Below are 20,599 nucleotides of genomic sequence, written 5' to 3'. Positions count from 1 at the left end.
TTATCACTGAGTTCTCTTAAACAGATTTCATGTTTAGTCTTTCCCTAAAATAAATATCTGATAATTTTTACAGGACTGCTTCTTCACTCTCTTCTTTAAGTGTCTCTTCTTTACAACAATATTATCAACAACTAACAAAGCCTAAGCATTCAGGCCGTCGCTCAAAACAAGCACGTATGAAGATTGCAAAAATGAGAAGAGTTTATAAAAAGGAAAAGGAGAAAAATATAGAAGTAAGTCCAAAGTATGGAATGAGTCAGAAAAAATGTTTAATCTACCTAGGAATGTTTAATCTATCCAGGAAATTCTACTCACTTTATTAATCTTTAGATGAGCATCTTTGATGGCATGAAAGCTATACATCTTTACAACTTGGTAAAAATATTTTTTAAAACTGTTAAAATGCTATTTGCTATTCGAATAAATATCAATTATCTAACTTTACAATAAACATTCCTTCATTGAGAATATACAGTATTCCAATATGCTACTACTAAAAAGTCCATTTGTTACATACAGTCTAGTAAAGGCAGGAAAAGTATATTTTTGAAGTGAAAAGTGGTGTCCTGGCTCTGCTTCAATATTTGTAACAGAAAAATATTATTCTTATATAATGAGAGCTGTGATTCAGCACATCTCTGTTCATATTTTTCCCAAGATGCAAGTAATTTCCATCTGAAATCAAGGCTACAGTAAAAATAAAAACAACTTTTCATCTTTATTTCTGATTTTAACCAGGATCCAAATGCACAAAAAACAGATGAAAAAAATCAGCATCGTATTGTTATCATTACTCCATCTTATGAAATTATGGGAGTTAACTCTCCTCCTTCAGATAATGATTTGGAGCAAGAAGCAAAGGAATTATTTACTTGGACCAAACAACTACATCTTGATAACTCATAGTTAATTAACAAAATAATCCATACCCTTCTATATATATAAATGATTAATACAAATATTAACAAATACAGGTATGCAGATTTGCTCCTTAGTCAACATAAGTGTAAGTTTTCTAAGCAGTACTTTGATATGTTATAAACAGAAATATTCCATCAGAATTTGAATAAAAATAAATACTTTTAATTAATAGATGTGGTAAAATGTTGCATGCGTTTTTTTAATACATCTCTTAAGCTGATCTTCAAATATAAGATTTTTTTCTTTTTTCTTTTCATGATTTTATCTTTCCAGATACATGTTATGAAAATTTTTCAATATTCATCATTTGCATATGCAAATTTTTTAGTTACATAATTTCTGTTCACCCTCCCTTCCCACACCTCTCACCTCAGTGGTGAACAGTCAAGTAAATATGGTACATATACTCATTTTGTATTAAACATGTTTACAGATTAGTCATTTTCAGTATGAGGAATTAGGATAAGGGAAAGAAATACATAAGAGAAATTTTTTTATAAAGTGAATGTAGTGTTTATCAGATTCTGAAGGGTTTTCTGTTTTGTTTTGTTTTGTTTCCCCTGAATGGGGATAGCATGGTCCATAGGTGGTCTAATAGGGTTGATGTAGCTCTCTGAACTGCAGAGAAGAGCTGTATCTGTATGTGTAGAGTGTTCTCTTGGTTCTGCTCCCTTCACTCAGCATCAGATCCTGTAACTCATTCCATGCTTCTTTAGAGTCTGACCATTTATGGTTTCTTTGAGAACAATAGTATTCCATAAACATTCATATACTATAAATTGTTCAACCATTCCCCCATTGATAGGCATCCCCTCAATTTCTAATTCTTTGCTACTACAAAAAGAGCTGCTATAAATATTTTGGAACATGTGGGACTTTTTCCATTTTTTATGATATCTAATGGATCTATACTATGCCTAGAATTGGAATTACTGGGCCAAAGGGTATGATCATTTTTATTGTTCTTTGGGCATAGTTTCATATTGGTCTCCAGAATGGTTAGATCAGTTCAAAACTCCATCAGCAATGCATTAATGTCCTAATCTTCCCACAACCTCTCCAATATTAATCATTTTCCCCTTTTTCTCATCTTAGCTACTCTGACAGGTGTGAGGTAATACCTCAGAGTTGTTTTAATTTACACTTCTCTAATCAATAATGATTTGGAGCATTCTTTCATATGATTATGTAATTAATTTCTTCATTTGAAAATTGTTCATATCTTTTTGACCATTTATTAATTGAGGAATGATTTGTAACCTTATAAATTTGATGCATTTCTTTATATTTTTAGAAATGAGACCTTTATCAAAACCCTTAGCAGTGAAAATTGATCCCCAGATTTCTGTTTTCCTTCTAATTTTGAAAGCACTGATTTTATTAGTAAAAAAAACTCTTTAATATAGTCAAAAACATCTACTGTCAGAAAGTTCTCCCCTTTCCATAGATCTGACAGAATATTTCTTGTTCTATTAATTTATATATGGTGTCACACTTTGTCTAAATCCAGTACTCATTTTGACTTTATTTTGGTATAGAGTGTGACATGTGGGTCTATGCCTAGTTTTGCCATACTATTTGCCAGTTTTCCCAACAATTTTTGTTAAATTAGTTCTTATGCCAGAAGCTAAAGTCTTTGGGTTTGTTAAACAGCGATCACTGTAGTCATCAACTACTGTTTCTTTTAAGCTTTTCCTAATCCAGTGATCCATTACTCTTTCTTAAGCAGTACCAGGCAGTTTTGATGATTGCTGCTTTATGATATACTTTTAGATTTGGTAGAGGTCACCTTCCTTTACATTTTTTCATCAGTTCTCTTGATATTTTTTTTTTTTTGCAAGGCAAACGGGGTTAAGTGGCTTGCCCAAGGCCAACACAGCTAGGTAATTATTTTAGTGTCTGAGACCAGATTTGAACCCAGGTACTCCTGACTCCAGAGCCGGTGCTTTATCCACTGTGCCACCTAGCCGCACCTCTCTTGATATTCTTGACCTTTTGTTGCTCCAGATGAATTTTGTTACTATTTTTTCTAGCTTGTAAAATAATTATTTGATAGTTTGGTATGGCACTAATTTAATTTGGGTAGAATTGATATTTTTCCGATTGTTTAGATTTTATTTGGGTGAGAAGTGCTTTGTAATTCTGTTCATACAGTGCTGCATGTCTTTTATATAATTACAGAAGAGTGACTCAATTCATAGAATCTTCTTCAACTTTGTTGTTCTATTATTTTTTAAAATGTCCTGGGGGGTGGGGGGGGGGGGCAGCTAGGTGGCGCAGTGGATAAAGCACCGGCCCTGGAGTCAGGAGTACCTGGGTTCAAATCCGGTCTCAGACACTTAATAATTACCTAGCTGTGTGGCTTTGGGCAAGCCACTTAACCCCATTTGCCTTGCAAAAAATAAATAAATAAATAAACCTAAAAAAATAATAAAATAAAATATCCTTGGTTTGCAAAAGAGTTCCCAGAGTATACAATTTGTACTCCAATTTTCCCAAAACATTTTCTATTTCATGCTTTGTCAGGTATTGCAAAAGTAGAATCATTACTTCAAGATCATTACTGAGAGTTTTCATCATAAGCACAAATCAGATTGTTTAGTACTCTTTGAGATATTTTTCAAATATAAAATTGAAAACTTTATTGAACAAATAATCTTCTTAACTCAAGTACCTAACTTAGGGAACTGTTGACAATGACAAAAACTTTACTGCAATTATCTTCCAGTGTAAAATATTCATTTTCCCTAATGACTAGCATTAATGAACCACAAATAACTATACAATAATTTTGAAACAGATTTAATTTTCATTTTGATGAACTTTAAAATGTATGGATTGATTAGACCATTTGGGCAAAAAAAATTGTATAGCCATATAAAAAATTTCATATCTGCTAAAATAGAGTATAATAATACTGCTATTAATTGATATTTATTCCATGGAACACAGTATGGGAATTTCACATTCATTTCATATCCATGAAGTGAGTGGGTTTTAGAACTGTATCAGATAAAAGTTGACCTTTCTTTTCTAATCTCTTTACCACATACTTCTCAGTTTCATGAAGTGATTATTTCCATCATCTAAAAAAACTGCAAATAAAAATCAATTATCAAAAGCCTAGACACATGACTGTTAAACTGTAATAATAAGTGCCAAGTATTACTGGTTTTATCATGACATCTCTGAAAACCATAAGCCCTTCTCTTTGATAGTTTAGGCCCTATTACCATAATACTGGATTATTATCCTAGTTGGTCTCCAATTCTTCCTTCACATAGGTAGAAAAATAATCTTTGTAAAGCATATGTTTATAAATTTTCTTTCTGTAAAAACCTTATAGTGGCTTATTAATAAAAAAAAAAAACTTCTTTCCACAGGAGACTATTCCAACATATGTTTGAGCTTCCTCAAAACAAATTGTGGGAAATTATTGTCAAGTCAGTCCAGAAGAATCATTTTTAAAACCTTGTTTAAAATCCCAAGTACTTGGCAGTTTCTGTAATAAGATGAAAGTGGGCATGCTCACTGGTAGTCTGCCTGGTAGTGGTACATGCTGACTAATCCTATTTCCTCATTTGAAACATGGACCAATCAAAATACCTGGAACTAATGCTGCCTCAGCTTCTTTCTATCTCTTCATGATTCCCTAATCCAATCAAAATACCCTTGCTAAAGTTACAGGATATAAAATAAACCCTCATAAAGCCTCAACTTTTCTATATATGACTAGCAAGATACAGCAGGAAGAGCTAGAAAGATAAATCCCATTCACAGTAACTTCAGACAATATAAAATACCTGGGAGTCTATTTGCCAAGGCATACTCAGAAACTTTTTGAAAACAATTACAAAATACACAAATTATATCAGATTTAAATAAGTGGGGTAATATAATAAAAATGACAATTCTACCAAAACTAAACTACCTGTTTAGTGCCCTACCAATCAAAATTCCAAAAAATTACTTTGAGTTAGAAAAAGTTGTAAGTAAATTCATATGGAGAAATAAAAAGTCAAGAATTTCCAGGGATTTAATGAAAAAATGCAGAAGAAGGTGGCTTAGCCCTACCGATCTAAAATTCTATTATAAAGCATCAGTCATCAAAACTGTCTGGTATTGGCTAAGAAATGTGATGGACCAGTGGAATAGACCAGGTGCAATAGCAGGAAACAATTATAGTAATCTGTTATTTGACATACCCAGAGTCCAGCTATTGGGATAAAAACTCTCTCTTAGATAAAAACTGCTGGGAAAATTGGAAGTTAGTATGGAAGAAATTTAGATTAGACCAACACCTCACACCCTATACCAAGATAAGATCCAAATGGATACAGGATTTAGACATAAAAAAGAATACTATAAGCAAACTAGAAGATCAAGGGCTAGTTTACCTGTCAGATCTATGGAAAGGGAAGCAGTTTATGACTAAAGAAGAGATGGAGAAATCCTAAAAATAAACTAGATGATTTCAATTACATTAAATTAAAAAGCTTTTGCACAGACAAAACCACTGTAATCAAGATCAAAAGAAATGCAGTGAACTGGGAAATAATCTTTACAACTAATGTTTCTGACAAAGGACTCATTTCTAAAATATACAGAGAACTGAGTCCAATTTTTTTTTTAAAAAGCCATTCTCCAATTGACAAATGGTCAAAAGATATGCAAAGGCAATTCACAGATCAGGAGATCAAAGCAATCCATAGTCATATGAGAAATTGCTCTAAATCATTACTTATTAGAGAAATGCAAATTAAAGCTTCTGTGAGGTACCACTTCACACCTCTCAGACTGGCCAATATGACCAGAAAGGATAATGATCATTGTTAGAAGGGTTGTGGAAAATCTGGGACACTATTACATTGTTGATGGAGCTGTGAACTCATCCAACCTTTCAGGAGAGAAATTTGGAAGTACACCCAAAGGGCAACAAAAATGTGCATACCCTATGTATGTCATGGAACACTACTGTTCTATTAGAAACCAGGAGGGACAGGATTTCAGGGAAACCTGGAGGGATTTGCATGAACTGATGCTGAGTAAGATAAGCAGAACCAGAAAAACACTGTACACCCTAACAGCAACATGGGAGTGATGTTGAACCTTGAAGGAGTTGCTCATCCCATCAGTGCAACAATTGGGAGCAGTTTTAGGCTGTCTGCAGGGGAGAGTGCCATCTGTGTCCAGATAGGGAGCTGTGGAGTTTGAATGAGGTGCAGGAACTATTCCCTTTTATTTGGAAAAAAAACCAGATATCTTATTGTCTGATCTTGTTACCCCTGAGAATTCTATTCTCTTTAAGGATATGATTTCTCTCTCATCACACAAAAATTGAATCAAGGTAAAACATGGAAATAAAGTAAAGACTGACGGAGTGCTATCTGTGGGGAGGGGGTGGGGAGGGAAGCAAGATTGGAAGAAAATTGTAAAACTCAAATAATATCTTTAATAAAAAAAAATAAAATGAAAAAAATGTGCATATCCTTTGATCCAGCAATACCACTACTGGGTCTGTACCCTGAAGAGATGATAAAAACATCACTTGTACAAAAATATACATAGCAGCCCTGTTTGTGGTGGAAAAGAATTGGAAATCAACTAAATGTCCTTCAATTGGGGAATGGCTTAGCAAACTGTGGTATATTGTATGCAATGAAATGCTACTGTTCTATTAGAAACCAGGAGGGATGGGAATTCAGGGAAGCCTGGAGGGATTTGCATGAACTGATGCTGAGTGAGATGAGCAGAACCAGAAAAACACTGTACACCCTAACAGGTGATGATCAGCCTTGATGAACTCACTCATTCCATCAGTGCAACAATCAGGGACAATCTGGGGCTGTCTGCAATGGAGAATACCATCTGTATCCAGATAAAGAACTGTGGAGTTTGAACAAAGACCAAGGACTAATAACTTTAATATTTAAAAATACTGATATCTTATTGTCTGATCTTGCTATCTCTTATACTTTGTGTTTCTTCATTGAGGATATTTCTCTGTCATCACATTCAATTTGGATCAATGAATACCATGGAAACAAAGTAAAGACTGGCAAATTGCCTTTTGTGGGGGGTGGGAGGAAGGAGGGAAGTAAGATTAAGGGAAAATTGTAAAACTCAAAATAAAATCTCTAAAAAAAAAAATACCCTTGCTTTATTATGGAAGACACTCCTGTCTATAAAAAGTCAGACCCACCTCTGATGGTCACTGGTCCTTTCCAAGTTTTTTTTTGCCTTGGTGTATTGAATAAACTCCTTTTAACTTGCTGAGTTTTTCTAAAGTCTCAGCATGGATTTCTTTTTAAGAGAATCAGGAAAGGGATGTTTTCACATCTGCAGGGAGGAATTCTTTGCTAGAATCAAAATGAATAAAATCTTGTAAGGAAGTGACCATCTCATCTCAAGAAAATAAGCTAGGGGGTGGCTAGGGGTTGGCTAGGTGGCTCAGTGGATAGAGCACCAGCCCTGGAATCAGGAGTACCTGAGTTCAAACCTGACCTCAGTTACTTAATAATAACCTAGCTGTGTGGCCTTGGGCAAGCCACTTAACCCTATTGCCTTGCAAAAACCTAAGAGAGAGAGAGAGAGAGAGAATAAGCTAGAAAGACATTTTCCATAGAGTTAGGAAGAACAGATTTCATAGTGTTTATAAGGATGGATAGGTTCCTATAGACTAAAATACTACAGAAGAAGTTGGTCCAGATGCATAGGAAGCTCTCAAAAAATAAAATTCTGAAGAGACAAAAGTCTGGTTTAGCTATTTTTGTATTTGTGACTTCAGTACCCAACAGTACCCAATACGGGAAAAAATCTACTGAAGAAAGTGATGTGGACGGATGAATGAAGGAATGAAAAAAAGCATTAAGTTCCAGGTCTGGAATTGTACTGGGTACTGAAGTCACAAATACAAAAATGCCATTAAGAAGTTTTTATTGGGGTGGCTAGGTGGCGTAGTGGATAAAGCACTGGCCCTGGAGTCAGGAGTACCTGGGTTCAAATCCAGTCTCAGACGCTTAATAATTACCTAGTTGTGTGGCCTTGGGCAAGCCACTCAAGCCCATTGCCTTGCAAAAAAAAAGTTTTTATTCAAATCAAGGAAGATGACACATATCATATTTATTACCATTCCCAGAGTTGGGGGAGAGAAGGAAGAGTAAGTACATCTATGGTAGTGCATCCAAGATGGACCTGGATCTCAAGAGAAGGAGAATTCTTAGCAATCAGAAGCCTGAGGTTGCAGGGCAGAGATTGGTGTACAAAGCCAGGAGCCCTGGCATGAAGCTAGCTAAACCAGACTGGGCTAGATAAAGAGAACTGTTCACCTATCAGGAGCCTGGGGTCCTAAGCTGAGAACTAGAGAGCAGAAGGAATTCATAGTTTTAAAGAAGATTGAATAGTGTAGTTCAGCTCTCCCCTTCAAAAAAAAAAAAGACCTAGGAAGATCACAGGATGGAAAAATCAAAGAAAACAGCAAAGTCATTTCCAACTGGGGCTGGATTAGTATCAAGCCAGCCAGCTGCCAAGTCACCCAAGTCAAAACTTAGTATGGATTTAATCTGCAACTGTCCTCCAGGGCAAGCAATGGCTATAGATTCAGTAAGGAAATGCCCTGATCTCGTGTTCCAGGAAAGGGCCTTTGTCACTGTGATGCCAGTACTCAGTTGCAGATCCAGATGGAAATAAGGCAAAGACCTTACTTGGGGTGGAGTGAGAAGAGTTCCATGTGAATAGCAATGCAACATGGATCTGACTGGTCCTGAGAGATGGGTGAGGGCAATTCTGAAGGGACAGGCCATCAATGCTCCATTGCTCTCAGCTAATCAAAAGGGAATTGGGTTCAGATCCTTCAATCCAGAATGGAGTTAGGGTTCCAGCAACATCTGGTGAGTTCTCTTGCTGGCCCTTGAAAATCTGGGGGAAGAGGGTATAAATCTTCTGGGTCATAATCATGTCCCCAGCAGGTCTCCAAGGTGAACAGCGCCTAGCATGTTGAAACAATAAGTAATGGAAGTCAGCAAGGTCAGGCTGTTGATGTGGACCTGGGTACCCACCACAGATAGACAAGGCCACTGCTCCCTTCTCAGTACCGGACCAAAGGCCACCATTTCTGGTGGCCTCCAATGAGCTCAAACTCTGGAGTGGGCACTAACAGAGTAGAACAACATAGACCCCATGGGTCTTGGGACCTTCAAGCTGCTTGATGTTAAAGCTGCTGCCAATCGTGTCAACTGATATGTAGCTCAAAGATGTTGACAAATATTGCATCTGGTGCTTGACCAGAGGTAGGGGTGCACCATAGTACCTCACTAATATGGGAGGAAAAGAAACCAAGGAAAGCCTGAGGAAAGGCTATTGTCTAGAGACTGATTAAGATATATCTCATCATCGCATTCTGTCACCAAGTATCACATAACAGTGATTGTCCAACACTGATAAAAGCACTGAGGTGACTCCCTAATATGGGAGAAAGCAAAACCAATTTCCAAGAGACTCCTGCAGCTAGACCATCTCTACTAGTCTTGGTTTCCTATCAATCAGATCATGGGATGGAATGGTTCTGGTAAAGGCAAGTGAGAAGAATGCCTTGCACAGCATACCCCTCACTGAAACATAAATACGCAACTCACACCACCAATCACTTGGTTGCTTGGGGTCATCCTCCTTCATATTGAAGGACTAGAAATAATAGGAGGGCAATGAGTCAAAGAGTCAACTCAAACCTGGGCTGAAGAAGTATACTGGGCAAGGAGTAGACAGGAGAGTAGCTATGTGGCACTGAACACAACAGGATTGAAGCCTGCATCTGAGTCAGCCAAACGACTGGGCTAAGCACTGGAAATACAAATAGAAAAAAAATGTTCCTTCAAGGAGCTTACAATCTAATGGAGAGAACACAGAAAAAGAAGCTAAAAAGGAAGAGGGAAGGGAAGAAGCCTGGTGTAGGAGCATGATGAAGTCAAAGGAAGGCATCCTCCTGAGGTAATAAGATAGACTTGGTCACCTTTCTGGCATGAGCTCTCTCTGCCCTGAAGTTGTTCTTGGGGGCATGATAGAGAAGTCCAGAGGAGCATGGCTGGATGGGAGATGAAGAATGAATGCCCAAGACAGGGAGCTCAGACTAAGGGGATGACAGAACCTGGAACCAGAAAACCAGTGGAAAACTTGCAGCTCTGCCACCCAGACCCAAACTAGGATCAAGAGCTTGCAATGCTCAAATGAAGAGGTCAGTTATCACATTTAGTCTTAGATCAGACCTCTTGGGGCACACTGAAAGAGGCAGCTTGCACGTCCCCAGACTGAGCTACTCCTGGGATCCATGAAGAACATGTCATACCCAGGGAAAGCAAGGACAGGGTCTTAGATATACAAATTAGAACCAAATATGAACCTAATGTTCCCTCCAGAAATATTAAAAGACTGGCCTTAATATAATATTTCAGCTTCTTGTAAGGTTGGAAGAATGGGAAAAGATTTCCAGGATAAAGGGTTGCTTTGATGCCAGAAGAGAATTATTCCAAAACATCTATAAGTAAATCTCTAAACAACACAGCTTTCCCGTAGATCAGCTAGAATTCTTGAAAGGAATGAAACAAGTTTTAAAACATTTTAAGATGAAATAAAGAAACAGTCAATTTACTTAATCTCTCTGCCATTCCTTAAACACAAAATGAGGATAATAATATGTAGAAGTATGCTGGAACTAGCTTGTACCAGCTCATGAGATCCAGCTGTTAAATTATCAGTGTATTGGCAACTACCTCAAATCAGAACTTTAGTCTGTTGTTTTGTTGATTTTCTAAAATATTACTAATCTAACTAAACTTTAACAACTGTCTTTCAATGGTACACACCACATTTTACCAGTATATCCCTGAACATATCTTCTATGGTTGTTATGAGGATCAAGTGACATAATATAGGTGCAAAACTTAAAAGTTCTATATAATTGCTAGCTATTAGTGTAATTATTAAATGACACCAGAATTAGGAAACACATAAAAGCATAGAAGATACTTGGAAGGAGAATTAACAGCATAGTACAAGAGGTACAAAAACCTTACCCCGAAAACCAGAATGGATTAAACAGAAGTTAACACAAAAAGACTGAAAAGGTCAGAAATAAAATCCACCTGTTACCTCCTGAACGAAACCTTAAAATGAAAACTCTTAGAAATATCATGGCTAGGGGCAGCTAGGTGGCGCAGTGAATAGAGCACCAGCCCTGGAGTCAGCCGTGTGGCCTTGGGCAAGCCACTTAACCGCATTGCCTTGCAAAAAAAAAAAAACAAAAAAAAAAAACAAGAAATATCATGGCTAAAATAAAGGGGGATTCTAAATGAAAGGGAAAAAATATTGCAAGCAGAAAGAATGAAAAAACCACAATAAGGCTCTTTTAGTAGCTAACCTATAAAAGAGCAGAGAACTTAGAATATATTTCAATAAAGGTTGAGCTTATATAGCAAAACAATATAATACTAGGGGGAATGGATTTTTTTTGGAATGGATTTTTAATGAAAATGATAATTTTAAGTATTCCTCATGAAAAGATCAGAGTTAAGAAATCAAGAGAAACATAGAATTCAAGGGAGCAATTGTAAGAGGATGAAAGGTTTAGTTTCTAAATAGAAAATGATATTTCTCTTATTACAAAGTGAATGTCATCAGGAGTCATAGAAGAAATAAGACAAGATACTCTGGATGATTTTCTTTTGAGGTCCTAGAAGAAAAAAGAAAAGGGAGGAGGAAAAAAGGAAAAACAATAGGGAGGAAGTGGGGAATATATATATATTAGGTATGCTCAAGTAGAAGTTTATGCAAATGATGAAGGGACATCAAAATACATGGAACTCAAGGAAAATAATATTTTGAGAGGTATAAGTCATAAGCAAAACAAACTCTTAAGTTTAGAGGGAAATAAAATTAATTTAATTTAATTTAAATTTAAAAGGAAAAAAGGGTAGAACTGGGGCAGCAAGATGGCACTTGGATAGAGCACTGGCCTTGGAATCAGGAGTACAGCAGTTCAAATCCGTCCTCAAACACTAACTAGCTGTGTAACCTTGGGAAAGTCACTTAAATCTGATTGTCTTGTATCCAGGTTCATCTCCAGTTGTCCTGATTCCTATTTGGCCATTGGACCCAGATGGTTCTGGAGGAGATAGTAAGGCTGGTGACTTAGCACAGTACCCCCTCTCTCAAATCCAATTCATGTGCTTATCACAGCATCACCTCCCTGAAGAACAAAAAACAACAAACAAAAGGGTAGAAACTTTGTTTCAGTCTGAATGAGGGAAGAGAAAACAGAAGCAGAGTTGATTTAAAAAAAAACCCATCTGATTTGGAGCACACTGTTTTCATCACACTCTTATAAAAAAGTAGGGCAAGGAGCAAAGAGGAAAAAGTATAAAAGAACATGATAGAGGAACATACTGTGAATAAGATGAATTCAGTTGTAAGATAAGAGGATGAGGAAAGGATTAGAAAATACAGTAACATATTTGCAAGACATGGGGCTAGAGAAAAATGTTTTATGCTTCAGTTGAACTTAAAATAACAGGGAAATTATGTTGAAGGGTAGCACAGATGATAAATTAATAACAATATATTTATATAAACATAAGTGTACTGAATGCCACATCTATTTAAAGGAAAAACTAAATCAATTACAGGGAGAAATAGTAAAAATGCAATAGTAGAGGAGTTCAAAGTAACCCTTTCAGAAATAAACAACCAAAATAATAAGTTTCTGATTAGGATTTTAGATAAGTTAGATAGATGGTACAGTAGATAGGTCTAAGTTCAAATCCAACCTCAGGCACTTAACTAGTTTTGTGATCCTGGGCAAGTCACTCAACCCTATTTATTTCAGTTTCCTCTAGAGAAAGAAATGGCAAATGAATGATGTACACACACACACACACACACACATATCTTTGACAATCTTAAACAAGGTCACCAAAGAATCAGAAATGATTGAACAATAATACATTTCTAGTGATTATTAAATGAGGATGAAAACCAGCTGATCACAATGCAATAAATGCAATAAAATTATATTAAAGGGACATTGAAAAATTGGCAGGTCAAAGAAAAATCAGAAATAAATTTCAGACTTACATGAACTGATGCTGAGTGAAGTGAGTAGTAATATTGTGCAATGATTAACTATGATAAACTTCTCAGCAATACAATTATCAAAGACAATTCTAAAAGACTTGTGATGGTCTACATCCACTTTCAAAGAACTATGGAATCTGAATATTAAAAATAAAAGTGGGGGTGGCCAGGTGGTCCAGTGGATAGAGTGCCAGCCCTGGAGTCAGGAGTGCCCGAGTTCAAATCCGGCCTCAGACACTTAATAATTACCTAGCTGTATGGCCTTGGGCAAGCTACTTACCCCATTTGCCTTGCAAAAACCTTAAAAAAAATTTTTTTTAAATAAGTATTATTTTCATTTATTTAAATTTGTTTATTTTATACTTCAAGTAGATTTTTCCCTTTTGTTATGATTCTTCTTACTAGAATGACTAATATGGAAATATGTACTTATATAACCTATATCAGATATCAGATTATTTGGTATGCTGGGATGGGGAGAGGGTTGAGGAGGAAGAAAACTTTATAAAAATGAATGTTGAGGGGCAGCTAGCTGGTGCAGTGGATAAAGCACTGGCCCTGGAGTCAGGAGGACCTGAATTTCAAGTATGACCTCAGACACTTAATAATTGACTAGGTGTGTGACCTTGGGCAAGTCACTCTTAGCCCCATTGCCTTAAATTAAAAAAAAATTAATGTTGAAAACTATTTACATATAACTGGAAATAATAAATTTTTAAAAATAGAAAAAATATACCAAATTTTGAGAATGCAATCAAAGCAGTCCTTAGGGAAAACATTTTTTTCAAAAATTGAACTGTGTAAGAAAACTGAGTCACAGAGACAGGGAAACCAGCATCTCATGAACTCCATCCATATCAGTGTCCGCTTTGGCAGCACATGAAGTAAAAAGACACACAAAAACACACACAGAATTTCTTGTGGCAAAATAAGTTTTACAGGAAAATAGTGGTAGTCAGAAGGAAAAGGAACACTTAAGTGGGAGAGAAAGTTGTTATTCAGTCATAGGTTACAATTGGAGGAGTCCTTGGAGGTTCTAGTAAACTTCCCTCATTTTATAAAAAAAAAGGCAATTGACGTTTTGAAGAGTTCCCAAGTCTCAAGGGTAATAATGGGATAATTAGGTTTGAACCAGATCCTTTGACCTTAAATTCACTGCTCTTGTCATTATCATATTATAGGTTATAGATTTAGATATACTACAACCCTTGCCAAAGTGCAGAAGAGGAAATTGAGACTTGACTTACCTAAGATCACACTGAAAGTAGCAGAACCTAGATTGAAATTCAGGGTCTCTGATTCCCAAGGCAGGATCTTTTTGGCCATAACATGAAGCCTCCCAATACTGTCATCCATGCATGTACTTGGAATCTAATCCAGACCTCCCACATGACAAAAATCATAGGAAAACAAACTTAAAAATCAAAGAGAAGGTAAAGAACAGATTAAAACAAGAAGAAAGAAAATGTTAAGGATCAGTGATTAGATCTAGGTGAAGAGCAAAGTGAAGAATTAAGAGGAAAAATTGTGAGAGAACATGAGCAAGAAAAAAGAGAAATAATTTTATAAATATGATTATGAATGGTGTGAACTCATACAAAAAATAGGCCAGGGAAATGTATTAGAAATGTACTGACAATATGTTCCTTATGAGAAGCACACACACAAAAAAAGATGCAATTAAAATAAAGGATTGAGAGAGAATTTCTTGTGTCTTGGGTAAATTACATAAAGCAGAGATAACAATATAATAATGAAACAAAAATAGATGTGATTAGAAGGAATAAACATGGATATTATGCTTAAAGACACCACTGATAATGAAATAATTATCAGTATTAATGATATCAACTTAATATACTTGTAACAAATGGCTTAGGATATAAATATTTAAAAGAAAAATAACAGAAAAAATAGATGGTGAATTTATAATGGTTGGGGACTTCTGGATATATATATATATATATATATATATATATAAATATATATATCCTTTTCAAGTCTAGACAAAGATGAATATTTCATTCCTGAATAAGATTTTGGAGAATGTGGTTTAGTTCTTGTCCTTCATTATCAAAGAAGATTAAAATGATATTATTATTCTTGAGACAAATCACAGTGTGCTCAATTGTGGCTGCTCAGATCAATATGAGCTTGGAAATGCTCTACCCCAAGATAGGCACAAATAGTCCATGTGAACACCTGGGGTGGGTTCTTTAAACTTACAGATATCTTGTTTCCCTTGAGCTGCTTCCATTCTGCCTTCTTCATAGAGTGCATTACCCTCACTGATGAGGGCAGGTCATGCTGGGCATCGTGTGCCAGTATGTCCCATGCTACACAATCAATTCTAAAGTACTTTTTTTTAAGATTTTTCAAGGCAATGGGGTTAAGTGTCTTGCCCAAGGCCACAAAGCTAGGTAATTATTAAGTGTCTGAAGCCAGATTTGAACTCCTGACTCCAAGGCCAGTGCTCTATCCACTGCACCACCTAGCTGCCCCAATTCTAAAGTTCTTAAGAGAGACCTTCAGGGTGTCTTGGTATCACTTTTCCTAACTCCTTTGTGAGTACTTGCCCTGTGTGAGTTCTCCATAAAATAGTCTTTTTGGCAAGCATACTTCCGGCATTCTAATAGCATGTCCAGCCCATCGTAGTTGTACTCTCTGTAATGATGTTGGAATGCTGGGCAATTTCAGCTCAAGAAAAGACCTCAGAGTTTGGTATTTTCTCCTGCCAGGTGATCTTCAGAATCTTCCTAAGACAATTTAAATGGTGGAAGTGATTCAGTTTCCTGACATGGAACTGGTAGACTGTCCAGGTTTCACATGCATATAGCAATGAGGTCAGGACAACAAGCCTGTAGATCTTCAGTTTAGTCGTCAGTCTAATACCTCTTCTCTCTCACACTTTCTTTCGGAGCCTCCCAAATACTGAACTAGCTCTGGCAATGTGAGTTTCATCCTCATTGTCAATGTGTACCTCCCTGGAAAGGACACTATCAAGGTAAGTGAACTTGTCCACAGGTGTCAAAACTTCTCCATTTGCTGTAATCAATGGTTCTACATAAGGATGGTGTGGTGCTGGCTGATGGAGCACCTATATTTTCTTGATGTTAATTTTAAAACCAAAATTAGTACAAGCAGTAGAGAATCGATCATTACTTTGTTGCACCTCAGCTTCAGAGTTTGCAGTGAGCACACAGGCATCTGCAAACAACTCTCTTCACTTTGGTCATGACTTGTAGTCTTTTCAAGTTGAAGAATTTGCCATCGGTATGTTAGCTGATCTTGAGGTTCATCCTCAGAGAAGGTGTTTGAAAGCATGGCTGAAAACATGATGCTAAGAAGCATGGGAGCAAGGATACATCCTTGTTTCACTCCATTGGTGACTGGGAAATCTTGAAAGCATCGTCCACTATCCAGAACCCAGGCGTGCATGCAGTCATGAAATTGAAATACAATACTGATAAACTTCTCTGGATAACCAAATTTTGACACAATTTCGATAAATCCTTATGATTGACAGTATCAAAGGCCTTGGTCAGATCTGCAAATATTGTATACAGAACTCTGTTCTATTCCTGGCATTTCTCCTGGAATTGTCAGAAAGCAAACATCATATCAACTACTCCTTTACCCTTTCTAAAGACACACTGGTTCTCAGGAAGGTGACCAACTTCTAGGTGAAAGATCAGCCTACTGAGGACTCTGGCAAGAATCTTACCAGCAATGACTAAAAGAGAAATTCCCCCATGATTGTCACAAAACAATCTATTCCCTTTACCTTTATAGAGATGAACGATGGAGGCATCCTCGAATTCTTGGGGGATAACCTCTTCATGCTGCATTACTTAGAAAATTTCAGTCAGTTTTTGGATAAGCAATGGACCCCTGAGATCCCAGTTGGAATAGAATCAGCACTAGGAGCTTTGCCACTTAAAAGGGACCTAATGATATTTAAATCTTCTTCTTCAGTTGGGACTTCAGCTAGGGACTGACTTCAATGTGAGGTAAATAGGCAATGGCTTCTGCATTGACTGATGATAGTCTGTTGAGAACACTATGGGAGTGTTCAGCCCATCTCTCTAGGACAATGTCCTTATTGTTGATCAATGTGAATCTATCAAGTACTGAGCAAGTGAGATATACTGAAGAGCTTTGGCCCATAAACAGTTTTCATGGCATCACAAAAGCATTTTGGCTTGTTACTATCTGCAAAAAACTGGATTTCATTTGTCTTCTTACTGATCCAAGAGTCCTACATCTCTCTAAGCTCTGCTTGTACTTTGTTGGAATTAAATGCTGCCTTCTTAGAAAACAGATAAACTATTCTGCTGGCAAACCCTATGGAGTTCATGTTTTTCTTTTAATAGCTTCTATTTTCCTCATCATTTTCATCAAACCAATCTTGATGTTTACAAGTGTTCTGATCCAGATGAGGAAATGCAGTGCTGTATACTAGTCTTTGAACACTGCCCATTCTTTTTCTGTTCCACTGTTGCCAATTTATGCTGGCTTAGTTTTCCCTCTAAATTAACAACAAACTGTTCCTGCTCAGAGATTATTTAATCTCTTGATGTTAATACTTCTAGTAGACATTTTGCCTTGGGGTGCCACTTCAGTTGAACACGAATACTTAGCTTGGAGAGGATGAGTCTGTGATCAGGCCATCACTCTGCATCACACATTGCCCTTGTCACTCTTACATCCTGTCCATCTCTTCTCCTCAAATCACATAGTCTATTAGATGCCAGTGCTCACTATGAGGGTGAATCCAGGAATGTAATGAATGTAAATAAAAAGGAATATGCAATTTCTCAGCTATACATAGCAATTTTATTTTAAACAACTATGAGCTACGACATTAGAATTTAATAAACAAATGCACATCTTTTATTTTTTACTTTTTACAATAAAAAAATTTAGAATCAAACATCAGGAATAGTGAGAGAATCCACTTTTCTCTACCCTCATTCGATCAAATCTAGATTAGTATGTTTCCTTGTGGCAAGCCTTGAATCCATGACATATTTATTCTGGAGAAGGAAAGACTCATGGAAGTAGAGCAAAAAAAACCCCAAAATACCCAGCAAAATAGGAGAAACATAATAGCTGTCTTCATGTATTTGAAGATTTATAGCACAGAAGAGGGATTACGCCTGTTCTATTTGACTCTGGAAATCAAAACTGGGAATAATGGGTTTAAGTTGCAATGAGGTAAATTTAAGCTAAATGTCAAGAAAACTTTACTACTAGAAATGTCTAAATGTGGAATCATCCTGCTCCTTAGCGAGACTAGGAGATCATTTGACATATATCTTTTGGTGTGGATATCTTTTGTGTACAGGTTAGATAAGAGAATTCTTTTCCAGTTCTCAAATTCTCTGTTTCCTGATAGATTTGAAGAAAGAATTCAAATATTATAAAGACTTAAATAATTTAGTCATAAACTTTGTGGAACAAAGAAAATCATAGAGATAATAGATGATTTCATCCATGAATATAACAATGAAACACTTTACCAAAATTTCTAAATATAAAAATTACAATAGAGAAAAAGAAAAGATCAATGAATTGAGAATGAAGCACAAAAATAGAAAATTTGAAAATAAAAGATAAGACAAACAAAAATTAAAAACAAAAGTTGAATAAACTCAGCTATTTTTAATAATAAAAATAATGCTAATTTAATTTTTTAAAAGAGAAAAATCACATTTCCAAAAATTAAAAATGATGAATTCACAACAGATAAAGAGGAAATAGAGACAATCAAAATAATTTTATCAGGGTGCAGAGCCACAATGGCAGAGTAGCCAGGACAAGAAGCCTTAACTCTCTTCACTTCATCTCAATCTCAATCACTTCATCTTTAATCAAGCCTTTAAATGCATTCTGGAGTGACAAAGAAAGATCTATCTGAGTCACTTGGGTGAAGGAGGTATGCAGCTGAATACAGGAAGAGGACCAGAAAGTCAGTAGTCATAGGAAAAGGTTAGCAATTGAGACTCCTCTTTCCAGATTAGCAGGTCAGCAGTACAAGATGCAAGACTGAGTCAGGCTACCCCAGGGCAGTGAGCAAACCACTAGCACCTGAGATCCCAGTGACTAGGACCCTGGCCCCCAACACAAGAAGTCTGGGATAGTGCCTTCCCTACCACCTCTCCCATGGGCCAAGAACAGAGCTTAACTTTAAAAACCATGAACTAGAATAAAAATGGGTAAGAAACAGAAGAAAGTCCTGATCGTGGAAATCTACAACATTGGAAAAAGATGACCCAGAATGTGAATTAGTCTCAAACCCAAACAGTTGTTTTGGGAGAGCTTACAAAATTGTATTTTAAAAATCAAGTAGAAAATTTGGGAAAAGAAATGAGAGGTTTGCAAGACAGAGTCAACAGCTTGGAAAAGGAAGCACAAAAAATTGACTAAAGAAAACAAATAATTGTTCTTTTGCAAGGCAAATGGGGTTAAGTAGCTTGCCCAAGGCCGCACAGCTAGGTAATTATTAAGGTAATTATTAAGTGTCTGAGGCCGAATTTGAACTCAGGTCCTCCTGACTCCAGGGCAAGTGCTCTATCCACTGTGCCACCTAGCCGCCCTAAGAAAACAAATTCTTAAAAAATACAACTGGCCAAAGGAAAAGGAGATAAAAAATCCAATTGAAGAAAATAATTGCTTAAACATTAAAATCAGGTAAGTGTAAACTAAATGATTCTTATGAGATATCAAGAATAAAACAAAATCAAAAAAATGAAAAAATAGGAGAAAATGTAAAGTACCTCACAGGAAAAAAGCAACTTGACCTGGAAAATAGGTCAAGAAAACAAAATTTAAGAATTATTAGACTACATGAAAGTCATGTTTAAAAAAAAGTCTAGACAATATCTTTCAAGGAAAAAAAATCAAAGAAAGCAGCACTGATATCTTAGAACCATATGGAAAAATAGTCACTGAAAAGATTCACTGATCACCTCCAGAAAGAGATCCCAGAATGAAAATGCCAAGGAATATTATAATCAAATTCCAGAATTATCAGGTCAAGGAGAAAATACTGCAGGAGTGAGAAAGAAACAATTCAACTATTAAAGAGCAATAGTTAGGATTACATAAGACTTAATAGCTTCAACATTAAAGGACAGGAGGACCAGAATATGATATTCTGGGAGGGCAAACTATTTGAAAAAATTATTGGCTAAGAAGGAATTCTGCCAGATTCCTTCTCTGACATAAATATGGTGCTGATATTTAATCCAGGAAGAGCCAAAATAAAGTTATAGCCCAATTTGCCTAATGAACATTGATGTAAATTTTTTTTAGGTTTTTTTTTTTTTAGGTTTTTGTGAGGCAAATGGGGTTAAGTGGCTTGCCCAAGGCCACACAGCTAGGTAATTATTAAGTGTCTGAGACCGGATTTGAACCCAGGTACACCTGACTCCAAGGCCAGTGCTTTATTCACTACACCACCTAGCCACCCCAATTGCAAAAATTTTTAATGAAATAGTAACAAAAAGATAATAATACAGCAATTCATCACTAGAATAATACACTATCATTA

At 36.2% G+C, this 20,599-nt stretch overlaps 1 protein-coding gene across 5 annotated transcripts in view; it reads left to right on the top strand.

The window, feature by feature from the left end:
• Nucleotides 1-1,090, top strand: part of C1HXorf58 (chromosome 1 CXorf58 homolog) — a 68,024-nt gene extending 66,934 nt beyond the window's left edge. For all 5 annotated transcript variants that reach the window (XM_074214241.1, XM_074214245.1, XM_074214243.1 and 2 more), the window contains 2 exons: nt 74-233; nt 739-1,090. In XM_074214241.1, coding sequence (XP_074070342.1) covers nt 74-233; nt 739-906 — 328 coding nt within the window. In that variant the 3' untranslated portion in view covers nt 907-1,090. The remainder of the gene's footprint in view (nt 1-73; nt 234-738) is intronic.
• The last annotated feature ends 19,509 nt before the right edge of the window (nt 1,091-20,599 follow it).

This window comes from Macrotis lagotis, chromosome 1 (genome assembly GCF_037893015.1).
Source record: "Macrotis lagotis isolate mMagLag1 chromosome 1, bilby.v1.9.chrom.fasta, whole genome shotgun sequence".
In the NCBI taxonomy this organism is placed as follows: Eukaryota; Metazoa; Chordata; class Mammalia; order Peramelemorphia; family Peramelidae; genus Macrotis; species Macrotis lagotis.
Note: the sequence above shows the minus strand (reverse complement) of the source record. Positions and strands in the feature narration are given on the sequence as shown.